We start from the raw sequence: 22,658 nt of genomic DNA, 5'->3' as shown, positions 1-22,658 counted from the left end.
CATTCGATGGGCTCAGTATTGCTCTTTATTAATATTTTAATTTTAAGGCCCTCAGGCCGCTGGCGACTATTTTAGGAGCTTTATATTTCTGTAAATTTAAGCTGTGAGCTGTCAGGCCATCCTGCTGGGTCTCTGGAGTGAGCGTTCTTATTGAACTCCTGCCTCCCTCCATGGCCCCAGCAGCGTTGGGTTGGGATTGCTGAAATATTCTAATAGAAAATGTTAATATTTCAACCCTCACTTTTGGGAGACAACTTTAAAGTCTTTTAAATATATATTTTAAATCTTTAAATTTCCCCCCCCCCCCCCCCCCCCCACCAAACCTAAATCCCCTCTCCACTCCAATTACATTGTGACAAGTTTACATAGACATCTTTCATTATAAATGAAAATGTAGGAATTTATAATGGCAATTTAAAAATAAGGACAGAATTTATTTATGACTTTAAAATGGAGACTGAATTACATCTGTATTCCCTGGTCCAGCTATCCCCCGACCTCTAACACTGCTTCACCTAAAGATTACACATGTTCCTGAGCAATGTTCCTTTTTTTTTGGCTGCGCGGCCCCTTTAAGGGGCTGCAAACGCCATTCGGAATACGCATGCGCAGTTTTTGTTTTGAAAGGCCGGCTGCGCGGGATCCCTGGAGTGCTGTGCGGTCGCGCAGCTTATAGGGAACATCGGTCCTGACTCTCTTGGGGGGTTGATCTTGACTTTGTGCGATAGTGTAGAAGTCAATGGAAACAACAAATCGGGCAAGATGTAAAATGAGCTGCCGATTCGCTATCACCCGATTAACACTATCGCACAAAGTCACGATCTACCCCCCCCCCCCCCCCCCACCTCACTGTGTGCAACTCCATGGGAGATCAACTAGTATAAGAATGTGAGAGAAATTATTCTCCTCCCCCTCCTGCCCCCAAACTACTTCCCTCTTCTCCTGAATATACTGATGGGTTCCACAGGCACCTGCTGCCCAAACTGGCCCCCCTTCTCCAGTGAGCCTAGACAGTGAATGTCGAAGGCCCTACCGCCGAGCCCAGTCCATCCTCTCCTCGGTGAACTGCCTTGGACTGTTTTATTCTGTCAAAGGTGATGGAAGTTTGTTGATCCAGTCCTTGTATTGTGTGTACGTGCTCTTCTACCGGGGGTTGCTGGACAGTGATCCGGATCAGCAACCCTGGCTGATTGCTGTTGTAGGAATTACTGTGTGTTATGAGCCTGCGTGAAGCCTAGTGTTGAACAGTATGTAACCCGCTGCACTGAGCACAAATGCCAGCACTAGAGCGCAGGCTGGGATTCAGACTCCATGGGCCGGTTGTGATAGTTGCATTGCACACGACTGTAGTCACTGGAATCGGGATTAGCATAACATTGCTTTGTGCTGACCGCATCGGATTTCTATTTTTGAACAGTTGCGGCGGAATACAGGAGACTTACTTCAGAACCTAACTGGCAGGAATATCTCTGACTACCTCGTGAAGACCTACCCCCAGATCATTAGTAAAAGGTACAAAGCGGCACCAGCTTGGATGCAAACCAAATGTATCCGTCATTAAACTTGCGCTGAATTACTCAAGTATGCTTTTCAAGCCGTCCTTTTTAGTGCAGTATTCTGTATGTAACTTAAACCTCTTGTTCATGTTTACAGTCTGAAAACCAAGAAGTGGGTGAACGAGTTCAGGTAGGTTATTTCACCGAGTTAATAGCCAAGAGATCTTTATGATAATCAGGGGTGAGAAGGTTTGCATTCGCATTTTGGTTGTACAAATATTAAGGAGTGTTGTGTACTTAAACTGCCCCAAATAAAAAGAACCTGTACCTGCCTTTGAGTCCCGCGGTCTGTAATTTGACATTCACTGGTGTCCGATGATGTCAGACTATTGCTAGCGTTCTCTAACGTAAGTACGGATGTACAAACTTTGCTAATTTTTCATAAAATTATCTTTTTTTTGCTGCTGTCAAGAAAAGAGAAACCTGCACAGTGGGGATTTTATAGGGTTTGAAAACTTTTAACCATTCCCCCCGCACCCCCCCCCCCCCCCCAAGAATGTGTGTAATTATAAATTAAAAAATAGAAAAGGCTAGAAATACGCAGCGAACCTGTCAGCATCTGAAAGAGAAAGAACAGGCTAATGTTTAAGGTGTGGACATTTCATCAGAATTGAGAAACATGACCTGTCCTTTCTCCTTCAGATGCTGACGGCCCTGCTGTCTCATTCTGACATTTTCTGTTTTTCTTTGATTTCCAACACTTACATTTTCTTTTTATCAATGTAGTTATAAACCTGCGAGCTGTAAAATTGAAATGTGTTCATGTCATGTGGGGGCTTCAAGGGGATACAATGAGAGGTGTGCAGAATGAAGAAGCTGAGACCCTTCATTGTGATGCTCTGTTGTAGGTATGGAGGACTCTCATTGGGAGCACGAAGTTCCCAGATTTTACCTTCACTGAAGGAAGTTAATAACTCCATTATTGAGATCAGGTCACGACTGAACGTCACAAAGGTATGGAACTGGCTTAAACCCTTTTTTTAAGTTGGGTCTTCTGCTGCATGTCTGTTAGATGGTGAGAAACATACAGGCCAGTCCATGAGCCTCAGGAATTGGTCAGAGCTGCTATACAGGGTGCTCTTTGTATTGTGAGCATTGAGGTGAGGGCTGTTGGCACTTGGGAATGGAACACTTTCCCATTTCATGTAGTGTTAGCATCACTCACTCATAGGGCAGGTACAGCACAGGTTAAATACAGTGTATGCTCTCTAAACTAGCCCATCACACACTCCCAGAGCAGGCAAAGCACAAGTTAGATACAGAGTAAAGCTCCCTCTACACTGTCCCATCAAACACTCCCAGGGCAGGCACAGCACGAGTTAGATACAGAGTAAAGCTCCCTCTACACTGCCCCATCAAACACTCCCAGGGCAGGTACAGCACAGGTTAGATACAGAGTAAAGCTCCCTCTACACTCTCCCATCACACACTCCCAGGGCAGGTACAGCACGGGTTAGATACAGAGTAAAGCTCCCTCTACACTCTTCCATCAAACACTCCCAGGGCAGGCACAGCACGGGTTAGATACAGAGTAAAGCTCCCTCTACACTGTTCCATCACACGCTCTCAGAGCAGGTACAGCACGAGTTAGATACAGAGTAAAGCTTCTACTCAGCCCAAGCCTCCGAACAGTCCTCTATTGCACTATTGTGACATTTTCCCATTTCCCCCGCCAGCGATGCTGTTGCCTCTGAGTGGGATTTACATTGGAATTCGGCCCAGTTTAGTACTGTTAAGCCCATGCCCAGTAGCAACTGGTCGAGACTGTCCAAAGTCGTTTTACGTAGGATTCCTACATCCAGCAGACAGAGTAAATCTTTAATCCCGGGCTCCAGAGTGATTCCTAAACCTGCCAGCTTAGTTTGTTTCTTCAGGGGTTGGAAAGACGGGCGTTTGTCGGCTCGTGCTACTGTAAAATGTCATCGTTTCTGAGATGGATGCGTTTATCAGTTGTGTATTCTACATCTTCACCTTGCTTTTTATATATGTTATTGCCCTGGTGTATTTATATGGTTTGGGGTTTAAACCTAAATCTGCTCTTAGGCATAACTACATTTTGAAATCAAATCAAATCAAATCAAATTTTATTTGCCATATGTATATTACTATAATGGAATGTTTTTACTCCCCGATCACTTCCACAATAGGCTGTGGGAGCTCACAGAGACACGTCGCTATTCTACAGCGCCATGTTCAGTAAAAGTCAATTCAATTGCGTCCAATGGCAGTGACTGAGGGTGGCCCGATCAGTCTTGTGTTCTCCAACTGATCTTGCTTGGTGGGGTCCACTCATTTTATAAGCGGTGTAAAATATAATCTTTCATATGTAAATGTAATGTGACAATGTATAAATATGTGATGGATATATTCTATGTGAATATATTGTGACAGATATATTCTAAATGACACATTCCATAAATCCCAGGTCTGCGATCAGCTGCAGCCACTGATCAGGCTGGGGCGCCATCAGCAGATGCTTCGCGGTACTGCAGTCTGATTAAAATAAGTTTGTGAAATTGGTCAGCATTTTTTATTCCAAGTTGGCGGAACATGAAACGTAATCGGTCCTGGAAACAAAGACTCATGAATGACTTCTTCTGTTCCCTTATTTGGGACTCTGACTATCCGTCTAAACGTGGTTGTTGGAATTGTTTTCGTAGTTAATGTGTTTGCCTCTCGCTTTACATTATTGACGTTGAGTTTCCTGTTGCTCTCAGGGCAGTTCCACAGACCGACTGCTGGGAAGCGTCGCAAAATTTATCAAAGGACTGAGCACAAAAAACAATGTAAAAGTAGGTCTGAAAGATTTCTATCGATCTTCTCCTGCCTGTCTGTTTACCTTTAGTTTTGAGTCAGTGTCAAAAGTATATATTTTTTAAAGCCAGTTATTTGCTGCTGTTTTCTTTTGATCTGGAGTCAAAAAATTTACAAGTATCTGCCAATCTACAAGCTTCCCTTCATATAGCAATCAAACTCAAATTGACCGCAGCAATTATACCATGTGCCTTAAAAGGAGAGGCCAGATGAAACCACATGGAGTAGTTGAGGCGAATAGCATAGATACTTTTAAGGAAAATCTAGATAAGTTATTGATCAAGAAAGGAATAGAAGGATATGCTGATGGGGTTAGATGAAGTAAGGTGGGAGGAGGTTCGTGTGGAGCATAAACACTGGCATATGGGCCATTTGGGCCGAATGGCCTGTCTCTGTGCTGTAAATACTATGTAATTGCACCTTTGTTTCGAAATAGCACGCTGTGCGCCACGCGGTATAACAATGCTGTAAAACATGCATTGGCCAACTTGCCTTGAGCAATACCGTGGGACAGGAGATCTGCTCACTTTTCTTTTAAAATATTGGAGGCTGAATTTCCTGTTGGGCAGTAGTTTGTTACCCAGTTTTTGTGTGTGTGTTGTACAGGATTGCTGCTGATGTCAGCAGAGCGGGGCGAGCAAGGATGGGTTGACTCTGTTGCCGCTCCAGGCCGTTTCAATTAGATTATCATGCAGTCCAGGCTCGGCACAGCGCAGCTCCATCTGTGTGTTTAACGTGACTGACCCCTGCTGGAAAATGCGTGTCTCTGCACGTCAGCCAGGGACAGGACCAGGCTCGGCTGTGATGCCTCCACAACTGAATAGCCAGCTGCCACTGGCTTAGCTCACACCTGAAGAACGGTCACTGGGGAAAGCTGCTGAAGGACTCGCACAGAAAGAGTCAGCACCTGCAGGAGAGGAGAAAAATGGGCATGGGTCGAAGGAATTTGACTCTTGGGTATCATTCCAGTAGAATATTGTGGGTATCATTCCAGTAGAATATTGCCTGTATGTTATGGGCTTCACTGCGATGTGCAGTATGTTGTGTTTGCCTATGGCCCAACTATATAATGTTTAGAAACAGCTGAGTTATTTGAATAGGAGACTCGAGTGTACTCCTGATATGATGGAAAGAATCTTATCTTTCCTTTTTTTGTAGGTGTGGTTCAACAATAAAGGCTGGCACGCCATGGTGAGCTTTGTGAATGTCATGAACAATGCAGCGCTGAGAGCAAATCTTCCGCCAGGAAAAGATCCCAAAATGTTTGGGATTACAGCCTTCAACCACCCGCTCAACCTGACCAAAGAGCAGCTCTCTGAGGTCGCACTGTAAGTAGCTGGTAGAATCTCACAAGAACGTAAAGGGCACCCACTGAGCCAGACAGATCAGAGATCCCACGTTTAATCTGTGTCAGTTCAGCAGCTGGGGTGCGGTTGGCCTCGGCACCCCTGGCTAGGGAGGGGGAAAAAGTCAGCCAGGTTTCCTACTCCTGATCACTGTCCAGTGGCTCAGGGATCTTGCGAGTATGGATATTGGGCGAGGACAGCATTGGGCTCAGCCGTGATGCCCTCTACAAGCAAAATATCCTGTTGAGGCTCATGGATGAATAATTGCCATTTATTGGGTGGAATAAAGCTCCCTCTACGCTGCCCAATACTGTACCTTGCCTGCACCTGTTCATGATTAAATTAGACGTGCACTATTCCAGGCTTATTTTCTCCACTACCAACTGTCTCCTTAAACCCCTCTTCCCCTGCCCCTTCCATCCTCACCTTCATAACCAGTGTGGTTTCCCTCTGCCCAAGCCCTGAACCTGCATTTTTCACCATTTTCTCTTCCATCTCTTTGCCCCCACCCAACCCATGCCCACTTCAAGCTCCTCTCACCCATGAGACCCACCTCCTGGTCCCTTGACCCCAATCAAGGTGTATTATACCTCCTCGACATCCTTGATCTCTCTGCAGCCTTTGACACGATTGACCAAACCATCTTCCTTCAACCAAGCTCCTCCGTTGTCCAGCTCGGCAAGACTGCCCTTGCTTGGCTCCACTCTTAGCAATCCATTTAAAGCCAAACCATCTGCAGCAAAGGCTTCTCCTCCCACCCCTGTACCGTTACCTCAGGTCTCGCCTATCTTTGGCCCTCTCCTCTTCCTTGCTGAGCCTTGGCAACATCATCAACAGACAAGTGGTCAGCTTCCACATGAACACCAATGGCATGCAGCTCCACCTCTCACGATTCCCCCCCCCCCCCCCCCCCTCCCTGCTTCTGTGTGGTTGGACCACTTGTCCGACATTCAGTCTTGGATGAGCCGCAGTTTTTCCAGCTAACCATTGATAAGACCAGAGCCATTGTCTTCAGACCCTGCCACAAACTCTGTGGCCGCAATTTTATCAGCACTGAGAGGGCAGCTTTGGAGGCGGGTCAAAGGTTAGTCGTTTTGATTGACGGGTTGCGATCACGCCGTCAACCCACCTCCAAACAATTTTCCCAAGTGTCGGGCCCCCAATTTGCGCATGGACCCGACACCTAGCGGCAGGAAGAGGATTAAAACCAATTACCTGCCTATTAGCTAGTAGTTGACAGGCTATTTTTTAATTTTGCTGCTTCTGCCTCGGGTTTCCCGACATCCGGACACCACGCCAGGTAAGTGTGGTGTGTTGTGAGTCTGCTGTAATGTTTCTGGATTGATGACCGCTGCAGAAGTGGTGTGAAGGATCCAATGGTGCACTGGTGAGTCTCGGAGGTAAGTAAATGTTTGGAAATTCATTTTTAATGTATTTACACATTTCTTTAGGTCGCAAGTTTTGAAATCCATGTCCAGTGCCATCTCATTGGGAGAACCTCTCTCACCAGTGACATCGCTTCTGTCACCTCACCTGCAGCTGCCATCTATTCAAGCCTATGGAGGGAGTCATTGGAGAGCCTGGGTGCAAGAGCTCACCTTTGTACAGTGATTCAGTGTTTGCAGCATCTCAATGCTGTCAAACACTGAGAAATCCACTGTCAAAAAAAAATTGTGTGTGGTCCCTTTAAGAAAACCAGCAGTTGACGCGTCATCAAATGACGTCATCTGACCGGCTTCCTCTTAATTGGTCAGCAAGCCCACAGGGGGGGCTTAACAAGGTCAGTCAATGTAAAATCACGTCTGTGGGCCAGATGCAGTTGAGAGCGGGACTGGAAGCCGGAAACCACCTGACCCACACCCAACCCGCCTCCAATGAAAAAATCGCGGCCTGTATCTTTGCCATTGATTCCATCCCCCTCCCCATTCACTGTCTCAGGCTGAATCGGACATTTTGCAGCCTTGCCGACCTATTTAACCCTGAGCTGAGCATCCGAGCCCATATCCTCTTCACATCAAGGACCACCTACTTCAACCGCCATAACACCAGCCGCTAAAACCCTCATCAGTGTCTTTGTCACCTTCAACCTCGACTGTTCCATTCCTCTCCTCGTCAACATCTTCCACCCACTAACTTCAGCTCATCCAAAACTCTGCTGCTCGTATCCTATCTCGCTCATCCATTACCCATGTCTTCACTGACTTACATTAGCTCTTAGTTTCCTAGCGCCTCAAATTTTAAATTCTCATCCTCGTGTTTAAATCCCTTCATGGCCTCACCCCTCCCTATTCTGTAACCTTCTCCAGCCCTACAACTCCCTGTGCACCCTGCCCCCCCCCCCTCCCTTTTCCCCACAATTGGCGGCTGCCCCTTCAGCCGCCTTGGCTCCATGCTCTGGAATTCCATTCTTGAACCGTTCTGCCTCGCCACCTCCATGTCCTTTAAGACCCTCATTAAAACCCACCTTTCTGACCAAGTATTCGGTTGCCCCATTTAATATCTTTGGCTTGGTGTCCATTCTTTCATTATGCTTCTGTGACGTGCCTTGTGATGTTCTTCTGTTACAGGCACAATGTAAGTGCAAGTTGTTGTTGATTGGAACTCCCCACTGGGCTGGACATTTCTCTACTGGGTTTTTCACTAATGTGGATGCTTTACCCAATTGTCACGTTTGGGTTGGCGTGTGGCCTTCGGTATTCAAACACACATTGAGGAATAAAGTGATGTCTGAAATCATTGTTTGCGTGACCGTGTGCTAATATCTAGCTTGTAACACCGAGCCTCTCCCCCCTTCTTGCAGGATGGCTACCTCTGTTGATGTGCTTGTCTCCATTTGTGTCATCTTTGCCATGTCCTTTGTGCCAGCCAGCTTTGTTCTCTTCCTCATTGAAGAACGTGTCAGCAAAGCCAAGCACCTTCAGTTTGTTAGCGGCGTGAAACCTGGCATTTATTGGCTCGCTAACTTTGCGTGGGATATGGTAAGTATGTTTCACGTACAAGTCCATGATAGAGTAGCGTGTACGTGGGCTGTGGAAGGAAACTGAGTTAATGGGGTAAGAGTCCAAAATAGGATATATTGTACATGGGCTCTGGAAGGAGATTAAATAGATGGACAAAGTGCTGTGGGATTGGAAAGCAGATGATCTAAAACCGTTATTCAAGAAAGGAGATAAAATTACTAATCATTTAGAAATGCATGGGTTAATCCAGGACAACGAGCATGGATTTGTTAAAGGCAGGTTGATTTTGACCAGGTTGTTTTTTGAAGAAGTGACCAATTGGATAGATAAAGGGAATACATTAGATGTGGTGTATATAGAATTATTTGATTGATGTCTCAAAAGGTTTGTTAGAAAAATTCTGTTTCTTATTGCAGGAGGGAATGTAGCAGCAAGTTAGTTGGCAGACAGGAAACAGAGTTGGGGTTAATGGGTGTTGCTCGGACCAGAGAAGGGTTGAAAGTGGTGTACCCCCAGGGTCGCTGCTAGGTCCACTTTTGTTCCTGGTATATAGATGATTTGGACTTGAGTATCAAGAGCGCAATATTAACATTTTCTGATGACACAAAAGTAAGAGGTTTGGCAAACAGTGAGGAGGACCCTGAAAGACTTCAGGAAGACATAGCCAGGCTAGTGGAATGGGCAGACATGTGGCAGGTGCAATTTAATATGGATAAGTATGAGGTAATACACTTTAGGAGAAAAACAATGAATATGTCTATGTACAAAATGGAAAGACATTAAAGTGTATGGATGAACAGAAAGACCTGGGGTTCAAATACATAATTCCCTGAAAAAGCAAGTGCATAAAGCCATAAAAAATGGCCAATCGAATTTGAGGTTTTATAAGTAGGGTCGCAGAGTACAAGTGTAGAGATGTAATGATGCATTTATGCAAAACATTGGTTAGGCCACAATTAGATTATTGTGTGCAGTATTGCATGCCGCAATACAGAATGTACAACGTAGATTCACAAAGATGATGCCAGGGATGGGAAACTCTAGTTACGAGGAGAGACTTGAAGTACTGGTACTATTTCCACTAGAGCAGAGAAGGCTGAGGAGATTTAATAGCGAGTTTTAAAGTTATAATAAGTTTTGGTACAGTGATTAGGGAAAAACTTATTTCTTCTGGTTGCAAAGTTGGTGACAAGGAGCCCTCAGTTTAAAGTTGAGGAGAGAGATTAGGGCAAAATTTGTTTATGCAGAGGGTGGTTAATGCATCAAATGCTTTGCTACGGAGTGGTTGAGGTTGCAACCTTTGCACCTTTGAAGGGGAAATTGGATAAGTATTTGTAGTAGAGGAAGATACTGAGCTATAAGGAGAGAGCAGAGCAGTGGGATTAGTCTTGGATGCTTTTGCAAAGAGCCACACAGACACGGTAACCGAATGGCTCCTCCTTTAATCTAAACCTCTGTGGTAGGGTGGAGTGTGCATGGATCGTGAAAGGAGATTAAATGAGTCAGGTAGAGTCCATGATGGGGTAGATCGCTCTTTGGAAGGAGTGGACTGATGGCGAGTGTCTTATCTCATTCCATACCTTTTCTTCTCAGTGTAATTACGCAGTGCCAGCTACTCTGGTAGTCACCATCTTCATCTGTTTCCAACAAAAATCCTATGTATCTGCCTCCAATTTGCCAGCACTGGTCCTCCTGCTGTTCCTCTATGGGTAAGTGGGCAGTGCTTTTGAGGCCTGAGCTGCACTTTTGGTTGAATTTGTGAAAGTTCTATTGGTGTCCTTTCTAGTTGGCTTCATGTTTGTTGATTCTGTTCCTTCAGGTGGTCCATCACTCCCCTCATGTATCCAGCCTCCTTCTTGTTCAGCATCCCCAGCACGGCCTATGTGGTGCTGACCTGTGTTAACCTGTTCATCGGTATCAATGGCAGTGTGGCCACCTTTGTCCTGGAGCTCTTCACAGACAAAGTAAGACACTGTTTTCCTGCTTGTTACGTGTTAAGTTGTGCCCTATAAGATTGTTCAGTAATCGTGAGGAAAGTCTAGAGTAATTAATAGATGATAAGGTGGTGTGTGCCAGTGCTGGCACTGGGCGTATTCAGTGTATTGGTACCAATATACTGTCGGAAAAATCACTCTTAAACCGAATGGCCTTTACTCGTTTGTGATACACATTTTGTACAACACTTAATTCATCCCCTCACACTGCGCCATCACTGATGACAGACTAGTACCCACCAATACTTCACCCTGTTATTCCCCTCCATCCACTGGGTAAAGATGTCCTGTTATTCCCCTCCATCCACTGGGTGTAGATGTCCTGTTGTTCCCCTGTATCACTGGGAGAAGATGTCTTGTTCCCCTCCATCCACTGGGTGAAGATGTCTTGTTCCCCTCCATCCACTGGGTGAAGATGTCCTGTTGTTCCCCTCCATCCACTGGGGGAAGATGTCTTGTTCCCCTGTATCACTGGGTGAAGATGTCCTGTTGTTCCCCTGTATCACTGGGTGAAGATGTCCTGTTGTTCCCCTGTATCACTGGGAGAAGATGTCCTGTTGTTCCCCCTCCATCCACTGGGTGAAGATGTCCTGTTGTTCCCCTCCATCCACTGGGTGAAGATGTCCTGTTGTTCCCCTGTATCACTGGGTGTAGATGTCCTGTTGTTCCCCTGTATCACGGTGTAGCTGTCCTGTTGTTCCCCTGTATCACTGGGTGAAGATGTCCTGTTGTTCCCCTGTATCACTGGGTGAAGATGTCCTGTTGTTCCCCTGTATCACTGGGTGTAGATGTCCTGTTGTTCCCCTCCATCCACTGGGTGAAGATGTCCTGTTGTTCCCCTGTATCACTGGGTGTAGATGTCCTGTTGTTCCCCTGTATCACGGTGTAGCTGTCCTGTTGTTCCCCTGTATCACTGGGTGAAGATGTCCTGTTGTTCCCCTGTATCACTGGGTGAAGATGTCCTGTTGTTCCCCTGTATCACTGGGTGTAGATGTCCTGTTGTTCCCCTGTATCACTGGGTGTAGATGTCCTGTTGTTCCCCTCCATCCACTGGGTGAAGATGTCGTGTTATTCCCCTGTATCACTGGGTGAAGATGTCCTGTTGTTCCCTTGTATCACTGGGTGAAGATGTCCTGTTGTTCCCCTGTATCACTGGGTGTAGATGTCCTGTTGTTCCCCTGTATCACTGGGTGTAGATGTCCTGTTGATAATTTAGTAACTGCGGGGGAGGGGTGGATAGTCGCAGAATTCCAGTGAGGATTTGATCCTGTGCAACAAAAAGTTTGAATTTGCTTTTCATAAACGTGAGTTTGAAAAAGAAATAACAAATGTCTGAAATAGAAACGGAAAACACTCGAATTAAAAAGTCACTGTGTGGTCATGTCGCTGATGTATCCACTATGCATTTTCTGTTTTTATTTCTTTAGAAAGGCGAAGTGTTGAGGAAGCAGTAATGGTGGAATGACTGTATCGCAGCTTGGCTCAATTAGCAGTATTCTCCCCTCTGAGTAAGAAGGTTCAAGGCCCACTGCAGGATTTGAGCACATAAGCCTCGGCTGACACTTCAGTGCAGTACTGAGGGAGTCCTGCATCGTTGGATGGGCTGTCCATCAGATTAAAGCGAGTCCCTATATGTCTGTTCAGGTGGTTCAGTTGGATGTTGATCTTGTGGCACTGGTGGAAGAGGAGGAGGGAGTTCTCCTGGTGTCCTAGCCAACATTCCTCCCCAGCAGTCATGGGACAATGGTTGCACTCGCTGTAATTATCCATAATCTGCTGTTGTTTGTGCTGGAGAAATGCAAATGTGGTACTGAGGTGTAGAGACCAGAGGCTCCCAGGCAAGATTGATCTTAACCGGGGTAGTGATGAGGACCCTACAGTTGGCCTCAGCCTGCCTGGCTGGGCAGAGGTAAATCATCCAGGGTTCCTGCACCTGATCACTTTCTGGTTACCCCCACTGGAGAGTGTGTATTGGATGCCGGGTGAGGACAGGGTCATGCTTGGCAATTGATATCCCCCAAATTTGAACAGGCTACTGACCATTACTGTCTAGACTCACACCTGGAGAAGGGGTATTTGAGTGAGGTACCCGAGGGCACTCTGGGCCTATGGAGTAAGAATCAGTGCTCGGGAACGGAAGGGCAAAAATGGAAATAAAAAGCTTTTATTTTTCTTCTGTGCAGAAATTGAATGATGTCAATCGAATCCTGAAAAAAGTTTTCCTCATTTTCCCACATTTCTGTCTGGGCCGAGGACTGATCGACATGGTGAAGAATCAGGCCATGGCAGACGCTTTGGAGAGGTTTGGTCAGTAACTAACTGTTTCGAATGATTTTCCTAATTCAAGCCAGTGCTGCTCTCCACTGGGGAGGAAGGAGATTGTATCTGTTGCGGTTTTAGCTGATAAGCTTCAGATCGGGACATTTTCAAGTCCAGTTCAAAATTCTCATGGGCTGAGGAATAATAGTTGCACTCTCGCCCGCCCAGTACAGATATATATATATATATAAATTACATAGAATCTACAGCACAGAAACAGAATCTACAGCACAGAAACAGACCATTCAGCCTAACTGGTCTATTCCAGTGTTTACACGCCACACCAGCCACCTCCCACTCTAACTACCTCTTCCCATCCTGCCCCCATATCCCTCTATTCCATTCTCCCTCATGTATATATCAAGCCTCCCCTTAAGTGCACCAGTGCTCTCTGCTTCTCTCATGTGGCAGCGAGTTCCACATTCTCGCCACTCCCTGTGTAGAGATATTCCTCCTAAATTCTTTAATTGATCTGTTAGTGGCCATCTTATATTTGTGACCACTTGTTCTGAACTCACCCACAAGTGGAAACAGTTTCTCCACCTCCACCCTATCAAAATCCTTCATCATTTTCAAGACCTCTATCGGGTCTCCTCTTGGTCTTCTCTTTTCCAGACAAAAGATCTCCAGCCTGCTCAGTCTTTCCTGATTGTTGTGTAGATGTTATATGAAACTGCTTCTGCAGTATCTGCGTGATACAGTTTATACTACCAGGCTGTAGGGGATTTGGTTTGGGGTTTTTGTCTGGTCAGTCAGTCGTGTGCCTGAGCTGCCCCAGCCCCGTGCGGTTCGAATCGCTTCCCCCTTTTTAGTTCTGAGCACCGGACTTATTTACGAGTAGCGATATAGACAAACGAGACCAGTGGTTCGGTGCAAAGAAAACCAATGTTTATTAAAATAGAGAAATAATTACTATACAGAGAAAATCACTGGATGCAACACAATTACACTTAGCGGGGGAGGAGAAACAGACACACCGAGGGAAAATGACTAAAATGACACTTTAGCAATCCCCTTAACTCCCACCTTTACACCTATCTAGGTTGTCTTGTGATGGACCAGAAAATTGATGCTCACCAGTCTAGGGTGTTGAAACGCCTGCTCCGTGCCCTGTTGCCTGTCGATGTTTTTAGGTTTTCACCGCCCCAGAGCAGAGATACCCCAGTAATTCAAGCGTAACTGCGGGTGTCCTACTTCCCTGGACAGGATCTTCGTCGACGATCCTCTCGCTGAGTTGATGACACGGCAGGGCACTGGAGGCGAGGCGAGAGAGAGAGATGGCTTCCCGAGGGACTAGTTATACCCTTCCCGGTAACCCTTATCTCCTGCCAGATCAGCTCATTTCTTTGTCTGACCTGGACATGTTGAAGCTTATACAAAGGAAACCGATCTGGGCCCATCGACCTGAATGGCCGGTTAATCGGTTTTAAATGTCTCATCAGTGTTCCCCTTTGTCCAATGGGTTTCGTGATGGGGCCATTCCAGTCCGAATGCCCCGATGATCGTTTGTAAACAGTGTCAATGTTCTCTAACAAAGGTCTGAATGCAGCTATTACATATTGAATAGGCCTTGCTTGCTCCTGATTGCTTGTGCAAACAACCTTGATGGGTTTTAATCAGAGGCCCGAATGCCACTGGGTTTGCTTCTCGTGCATAAATGCAGACGGTCTGTCTGCATTCTAATTTCTGGAAAGTTCCTTCTTTGTCAGTCCAAACTGAAACTTACAGGCCTTGGCCATGAGGTTGACCGCAGCCATCTTCTGGAGCCCTGGAGCCCTGGATTTTAAACTCAGTCCAGCCAGGGTTTCTTCAATAAGCCAAAAGTAAATCTTCGGGGGGGGAGACATGAAATTTGCGAATCCTTTCAAGGCCTCCCATGGCATTGCTTGCTATAAGTCTGATAAAATGTGGCGTGTAATAACATGTAACACACAATGGAAGAGATTCTCCTGGTCCTGCGCCTGGGTGCAGCAAGTATAGAAAAATCACGTGGGTTGCTAAGGGAGCCCGCTGGCTTTACGCCCATTTTATGTATTTGATTAATTAATTAAAACAATCCATTAATTAAGGACATAATCAGTGGTGTCAATTTAAACAGCCTGCACATAGAAATCTTGGAGATTAAGTTTATCTTTTAATGAATTTCATTAGCCTGTTTGACCTTGTAATTAATGACCGATTACAAAATCAGTTTGTCAAAAATTACACATTACAAAGCTACAGATCCTGTGATTTCATTAATGGGCTGTTCGTTACGGGAAGGACGAGCATTATCCTGTTTTCGCCACTCTCCCCCCAAACTTGCTGGGTTTTTTTTCCCCAGGGTCAATGGTGTTTTTTTTTTCCCCCTCCCCTCTTCGGAGGGTGCTGCCTTACAGGTTCCACGGGCAGCAGTCACCCTCTGCTGCTTCACCCGAGTGACCATTCTTCATGTGCAAACCTTACTTGTGAGCATCTGTCGGCTGTCTGTTAACAGAGGGCCTCTCAGCCAAGCCCAATTCTGGCTTCGCCCAACACCCAGATGTGCACTACACCTGGGGAGGTGTGATGGAGGGGGCGGGTGGGGGGAGAGGTTGGTCACTTGAAGTGATCAGGAGCAGGAACCTTCTCTAACCCTTGGGCACTGAGGCCAATTGTAGCACCCCTGCTGTTCCCCTAGCTGGACTTGGCTAACGCAATACAGGAAACTTTGTGCTATCCGGCACCGACGGGACCGAGCTGTTGCCGTTCCCTCAAAACTGCCAGACACACCAGCGTTAATGTTGAAGCATACGGAGCTTTTCATCTCCGTATCTGACAACAAACACTGTTGCTTAGCAACAGCTTCTAAACGGTCGGCCCGTACCTTGGAAGCGTCTCTCTGAAGCTGTTGCTAAGCTATAGAGATTTTGCAGAGCCTGACTGTTGGAAAAAAAAAGCCACGAGAAGAAAAAAACCTAACAAAACGACTCCTGATTTTTGCCGGTGGCTCGAGCTTGCCGGACATTTAGCCTCCGGATAACACAAAGTTTCCTGTATAATACTGAAAGTGACGCATCTGTTTCAATGGCTTATCATGGACGTGACGATTGGAAAACCGAGGTCAGTGACTTTGTCAGATGGTTTTATTACCAATCGTCCAGGTTTAGTGAAGGTGACGATGTTTCTGTTGGTTTGAAGTTGGCTGACCCAAGCATTTTGTGATTTGTGTCTGGTGCAGGCGAGAAGAAGTTTGTGTCTCCACTCTCCTGGGACCTGGTGGGGAAGAACATGTTTGCCATGGCTGTCCAGGGAGCCGTCTTCTTTCTGTTCACAATTCTACTTCAGTACAAGTTCTTCATCAAAATGAGGTGAGGTGCTCTGCTGGTGGCTTCTAGTTTTACTGCAACACCTTTTTAGGAAAGGGTTTTGTGATCAATAAGTGTCTGCGGGATCTCTTTTATGATGCAGTATGAGAGACCCAACCCTCTGCTAAAATGTGTATTGTGGAATTCTGTATTAGTAAACTGTAATAACGGGTTACAACTGACCTTTCAATTCTAGGGTCTGGATTTAAATCCAGCCCTGATTGATGGGATGAAAGTCTCTTCTGTCTGCTGGTTATAAGGATCTTATCTGACGTCTCAGTCCTGTTCCTAGTGGGCATAGAAATACAATACAAAACTGTCCCTAATTCAGAGGGATTATTTGCTTTGATTATTGTCCCACAGTTTTAGTTGTAGCTTACTTGCAGGATTGCAGGGTTGCTGATTTGTGATATGTCCAGATGGAATATTTATGTATAAGTTGCTAAGAATTTAATTTTACACCATACAGTGCTGCTGACTCCTGACACTCCTTAAGCACTGGTTACGATACAGGTTTCAAACTGACGCTCCCTGTTTATTTCAGGGTTTGTAGAGGGGTTTTTTTTCTCCAGTGTTCCCCCCTCCTCTTCTGAAGGTACAGACTTTTTGCTAAGTACACATCCACCGGCATCAGTCGCCCTCTGCTGCCTTGCTGACCATTCTTCCTGTGCGAGCCTTCACAGTGCATCAACAGGCTGTCTCACACTATCGAAGGCACACTACCAAATATCAACCTGCAGGCCCACATTCAGTTCCTTGTATCAGAGACCCAGTTTTCCTGGGTGCCTCACTCAGATACTCACAGCTCCCTTAGCATTGTCGTAAATGCACTGAGCTGGGTCAGCTCCATCACGATGTGAGTGTATGTAATACAACAGAATGGAGTAGGGACGTATATGAGTGTGTGTAACAGGGCTGGGTCAGGGAATGGTGCGAGTATGTATAACACAATAGAATGGGTCACGGAATTTTGTGAGTATGCGGAAGGCAATGGAATGGGTCAGAGAATGGGGTGTGTGTGTGGTGTGTGTGGGGTGTGGTGTGTGTGGGTGTGTGTGGTGTGGGTGTGTGTGGTGTGGGTGTGGTGTGGGTGTGTGTGGTGTGGGTGTGTGTGGTGTGGGTGTGTGTGGTGTGGGTGTGTGTTGTGTGGGTGTGTGGGTGTGGGTGTGTGTGGTGTGAGAGTGTGTGTGTGAGTGAGAGTGAGAGTGGCTGGATCAGGGACCGTGCACCAGTTGTGTTTAAAGAAAAGAATTTTTCTAAATCCAGAAGAGGACTGTACTGCCTCTGCAAAATCAGGAGACCTGATCTCTGTTCTCCAAATCAGTCTTCAATGGGCCCAAAGGAGAGTAAAGGCACCAGCCTGTATATAAATGTAGAGGGAGGGGGTGACACACAGAGGCAGTTTGACGTCACATTGGGGTAAATATAAAATCATCTGTAATATAATACTTTGAAGGATCTGTGTACAGGGTAAAAGGTTTTGTTTTTACTTTGTGATTGGGCAACAACAAGCATCTGACCCACTGCTCTATCTCCACAGGCCTCTGTCTTTAAAGCTTCCACAATTGGGAATGGAAGATGAGGATGTAGCCAGAGAGAGGCAACGGGTCACCTACAGTGGGAGCGAGGGTGACATTCTAGTCATCAAGGATCTCACCAAGGTAAGAGATACTCCAGTTTTTTGCTTTTCATTCACTCTGTTAAGGCTGTGTAATCATAATTATAACAGATTTGATCATAGTGACACAAAATATGAGGTTCACTATTCAGAAACACAACACGGCTTTCTCTGATGACTCAGTTGATGAGCACGTTGAGCCAAACAGAGCAGAGTGTCCCAGTTTTGATCTCTGGTCTGTGTTGAGTTAGCTGATCTCAGTTAGGATGGTTTCAGAGTGTCTGCTCTGGGCATTTCTGAAAGCACTGTGGTGCACCTCACAGCTATTGTATTAATGACAGGCTCACCTGAGGATCCAGTGCTCACTATCTTGAGCAATAAGCTAATCAGTGGGATATGGTGGTTGGTGTCGCCAAGTGCGGTATTTATGGCTCAAGGAAATCTTGGGGTGATGATTTGGAGGATGCAAGGCATCCGCCCCAACTGTTGATTCATAAGAGTACTTGGTAGCTGTCGACGCCAGCCTGGACACAGTTTCCTGGGCTTGCACTGAGAAGGAACAAAAGGTATTTTGGTCTTTGCTGTTATTGAAGAGAGACAAAGAAGTACCAACGCAGGTTCAGCTTGTGACATACAAGAGGTGTCCAAACCGTTCTCCCTTATGGTTCGGTACTCCTAGGCATGCAGTGGAAGGGTTTCTTCAAACCCACATGTGAGATCCAGGAGAAGCTGTGAGGTGGATTTATGGCAAAAAAAAAGAGGGTATACAATTGCAGGGAGAGGGCTCCACCTTACACCAGCCTGTTACTGGGTACCCTGAGGGGAGGGCATTAGCCTCACAATGGGTATGGCCCTTTGCTAAAGCCCTTCATGTGAAGGCCTGGAATAAACAGCTGGTGATGGGTAAGTCTGGTATCTGGCATTGGACTTGGATATTTGCAACATCAAGGGGGCTGGCACGATACAAACTCCCCAGTTGTGAAGCTGGTGAGGAAACTGGGATGACAGCTGCTGAAAGCAGTTACCTGGAGGCTGATTATAAGAACACATGCTCATATAGCCATGGCTGTGTGCCTACCACCATTGGGCTGCAGAGAGGCAAGCTGCCACAGCTCCACACCTCCAACTGGTGGAGCCACCATTCTATGGGATATGGTATGTGGCAGTCAGAAGATTGGTGGCAATGCACCCACATATCTAATGGTGAGTTATGCTGCTTATGAGACGCTCCTGGTACCTGATATTCAGCAACTGCGGGATCAATCCTGCACTTATCAGTTGTCTAATGACTAATTTGTGATTATCCTCCTTGGAGGGGGGGTGAGGCGGTGGAGGAGGTGAGTGGAATTTCTGAGTTGGCTTCAAGATGACAAACCTGGTAATAGAAGTTTGGAACCAAGTCTGTGGAAGAGCCAGGCAGGGCTACAATACTGGGCAGCACTGTTAACAATTGATCAGACTGACTAATGGAATCGGGAGGGGTAGACGACTGGGGCTTGGGATTCTTCCCACTCTGCTGCGGATAACCTGACAAGCCAACGCCCTAATGACACAGGAAGTTCCAGCTGGACAAGCAATGGGAAGTTTACCTGTGCCTTGTGCTTTGCCGACCTGTGCCTAGTCTCCCTGAATTTGATTTGGCAGGGAGAGAATGTGCATTCTACTTTTTTCAAACGGAAGCTAGGGATGGATTTTTGTGTCAGATACCAAAAATGAAAATCTTAAAACTACTGCCATCATCTAACAATAAATCACTTCATTTGGTCTCCAGGTTTACAGAAGGAAAAAGAAACCAGCTGTGGACCGATTGTGTGTGGGAATTCCCCCCGGGGAGGTAAGAGCCTGTGTGCGCAGGCATATGGGCGTTTGCAAATAGATAAGATTGTTTTATCTGACGTTTAGATTTGTCAACATTGGATATCACGTTTTCCTATCCAGTGACGCCTGCTGGAAAGTGCATTTGTGTAATTGGCCCAGAAATTCGGGTCGGGGGCTTCCCGCGGGTGTAAGCCCCCGACCTGCACTTACCTTGCGCGCCGGCAGTTGAGCTGTAGGGCCCCGTGGAATTCCGCTCCGGGGCCTGGCCCAGCTGCCGGCGCGCTGTGCTTGTGTATCCCAGGGGCGTAGGTAGTGTGATGCCTCCCCGGGATCACATGGGCCATGGGCAGCCAATCGGCGCAGGGAAAAACCCATTCATAAGTAGTGACAGGAAGACCTGTCAAAACTTATAAATATTACGGCCCCAAAATAGTAGTAAACCTTCAGATAAATTTTAAAAAATCATCACACTTTTTAAATAAACTATAAATTACATTAAATAACTATTTTAAACAATAATTTAAATTTTTGAAAAAAATAATTTTATATTCAAACAGGGCTAAAAATAAACTTACCTTGCTTTAAAGTATTTAAAAATAATAAACCTGTGGAAAAAATGTTTTAATTTTAATTAATTGACCACTTTTAAAATGCAGGCCTTACGCCTGGTTTTTACATTTCTAAAATCTAAAGATTTACCCTCACGGAAAAACCTGTTTTTAAAAAAAAAAAACATAAGTTCAAAGCGCACGCGCAGACTCCCGTGCGCACGCGTTCGACCTCTGAACCCCTTCATTCAGAGGAACGGAAGTGCCGGTTTCCCGCGCATGCGCAGTGCATGCAGGAAACCGGCACTTCCATCGGGCCCACGCGCGAGTACCCCGTGCGTACTCACCCGTGGAGACCCGAATTTCTGGGCCATTGAGTGAGAACAGGATCGGGTTCAGCTCTTGCTGTCCTTGCCTGGTGGAATATCCGACAGATGTTTATTGTCTGGACACATATCGAGAATGGATGAGGTATCCGAGATGGCCCAGTGCCTGTGGGGTCCGTGTCCAGCAAAGAGTCAACACCTTTATCAGAGATGGAGAGAAAAAAACAGGGGGGGACTTTTAATTTCACTTCCCTGTATTATTTTTCACGTTTCAGTAGAAGCACTGGGTCCAATAACGTGATTAAAGAGACTGCTGTTCCCTGCTCTTGTTAGCGACACTGTAGAGGTTGGTGAGACGAATCTCTCCTGAAGTTTCTGTAAATGTTCCGTTGCAGTGTTTTGGACTTTTGGGGATCAATGGAGCTGGGAAAACATCCACCTTCAAGATGCTGACAGGAGACACTGAGGTCAGCAGCGGTGAGGCTTTCCTGAACGGATATAGGTACAAATTCCTTTATCAATGGTATTTGATGATTCCTGAGAATTAAACTGTTAAGCCAGGGGTATCCAACCCACAACCAGTGAGTGACACCCAGCCCCAAACCCTGGGAATTATAAATATTACTCACTGGTTTGTCCTGTTTGAATCTCATGGGTTTGGAAGGGCTGGTTTTAGCATTGTTGCCTCATTGGTGGATAAGTCCCAAATCAAAACACTAAGATCTGTTAATATAAGCAACTTCAGATAAATGCAGATTAATGGGAACATGGATTTAAACTTTATATACCGTCGCTGAGGTCCGATAATGACCCAATAAGACAAAAAGCTTGGACAAGCCTGTGTTAAATAATTAACTACACGCACATAGTTAGGAAAAAGAAAAGACCATTAGTCCCAATAAACCTTTGATAGCTCAGCTCAACTCAACTCTACCTACCTGCCATCTTACCATATCCCTCAGTCCCCTCACCTGCCTTCCCACCATATCCCTCAGTCCCCCCACCTACCTTCTCACCATATCCCTCAATCCCCCCCGCCTACCTTCCCACCATATCCCTCAATCATCTCTACCTACCTTCTCACCATATCCCTCAGTCCCCCCACCTACCTTCTCACCATATCCCTCAGTCCCCCCACCTACCTTCTCACCATATCCCTCAATCATCTCTACCTACCTTCTCATTATATCCCTAAATCCCCTCTACCCACCACTGCCTCATCATATCCCTCAATCATCTCTACCTACCTTCTCACCATATCCCTCAGTCCCCCCACCTACCTTCTCACCATATCCCTCAATCATCTCTACCTATCTTCTCATTATATCCCTAAATCCCCTCTACCCACCACTGCCTCATCATATCCCTCAATCTCCGACCCACCCATACCATATCCTTCGACCCTCGTCAACCCACCATCTCACCATGTTCAGTGATCCCCCTCTCCAGAAACACATTTTGGGGATAATTATCCCACCTCAGGATGATGGTGTGAAGATGGAATAAAATTGGGAATAATGTACAATTTTTTATTTATTATTTATTTTAGTACCTATGTTTCTTTCCTCCTGTAGCATTCTGTCCAACATCCAGGACGTGCACCAGAACACGGGATACTGCCCGCAGTTTGATGCCATCAACAAATTGTTGACAGGTCGGGAACATCTAGAGTTTTACTCGCGGCTGCGTGGCGTTCCTGAGCACGAGGTTGCTAAGGTATGTTGACATTTACAAATTATGAATTAAGTCAGGTGACCATCTTGTACTGCAGGACAAAAAGCTACTGAGGCCAACCACAAACCATCATAAAGCTCCTTGTACACTGCCACTGGCCCTTCAATGGCATCACTATTTCAAAGTCCTAAGTTTGAGCAAGAGGAGTTTGGGAGTTTGATTTTACTCTGGGTTTACTGTACTGTTTTTTTTCTTTTTTTCTTTTATCAATGCTACTGTGGTTATTGCTCATCTGAACTTTCCTTTTCTACCTTCTAAGATCCAGATTCCTCCTCCCCTTGCGCGCTTCCTCCTCCTCC

The 22,658-nt window shown here is 46.0% G+C and overlaps 1 protein-coding gene across 6 annotated transcripts in view; it reads left to right on the top strand.

Moving 5' to 3' along the window:
• LOC147108271 (phospholipid-transporting ATPase ABCA1-like) overlaps positions 1 to 22,658 on the top strand; it is a 177,662-nt gene that overhangs the window by 140,600 nt on the left and 14,404 nt on the right. For all 6 annotated transcript variants that reach the window (XM_086004827.1, XM_086004831.1, XM_086004826.1 and 3 more), the window contains 14 exons: positions 1,418 to 1,512; positions 1,654 to 1,686; positions 2,405 to 2,510; positions 4,274 to 4,348; positions 5,529 to 5,698; positions 8,517 to 8,694; positions 10,270 to 10,385; positions 10,496 to 10,640; positions 12,854 to 12,977; positions 16,189 to 16,318; positions 17,856 to 17,976; positions 19,705 to 19,767; positions 21,021 to 21,127; positions 22,200 to 22,341. In XM_086004827.1, the coding sequence (XP_085860953.1) occupies positions 1,418 to 1,512; positions 1,654 to 1,686; positions 2,405 to 2,510; positions 4,274 to 4,348; positions 5,529 to 5,698; positions 8,517 to 8,694; positions 10,270 to 10,385; positions 10,496 to 10,640; positions 12,854 to 12,977; positions 16,189 to 16,318; positions 17,856 to 17,976; positions 19,705 to 19,767; positions 21,021 to 21,127; positions 22,200 to 22,341 (1,605 nt within the window). The remainder of the gene's footprint in view (positions 1 to 1,417; positions 1,513 to 1,653; positions 1,687 to 2,404; positions 2,511 to 4,273; positions 4,349 to 5,528; positions 5,699 to 8,516; positions 8,695 to 10,269; positions 10,386 to 10,495; positions 10,641 to 12,853; positions 12,978 to 16,188; positions 16,319 to 17,855; positions 17,977 to 19,704; positions 19,768 to 21,020; positions 21,128 to 22,199; positions 22,342 to 22,658) is intronic.

The sequence above is a fragment of the Somniosus microcephalus genome, chromosome 13 (genome assembly GCF_052327205.1).
Source record: "Somniosus microcephalus isolate GS21.2 chromosome 13, FLI_Smic_1.0, whole genome shotgun sequence".
In the NCBI taxonomy this organism is placed as follows: domain Eukaryota; kingdom Metazoa; phylum Chordata; class Chondrichthyes; order Squaliformes; family Somniosidae; genus Somniosus; species Somniosus microcephalus.
The sequence above is the reverse complement of the archived record's forward strand: the minus strand, read 5'-3'. Positions and strand labels throughout refer to the sequence as shown.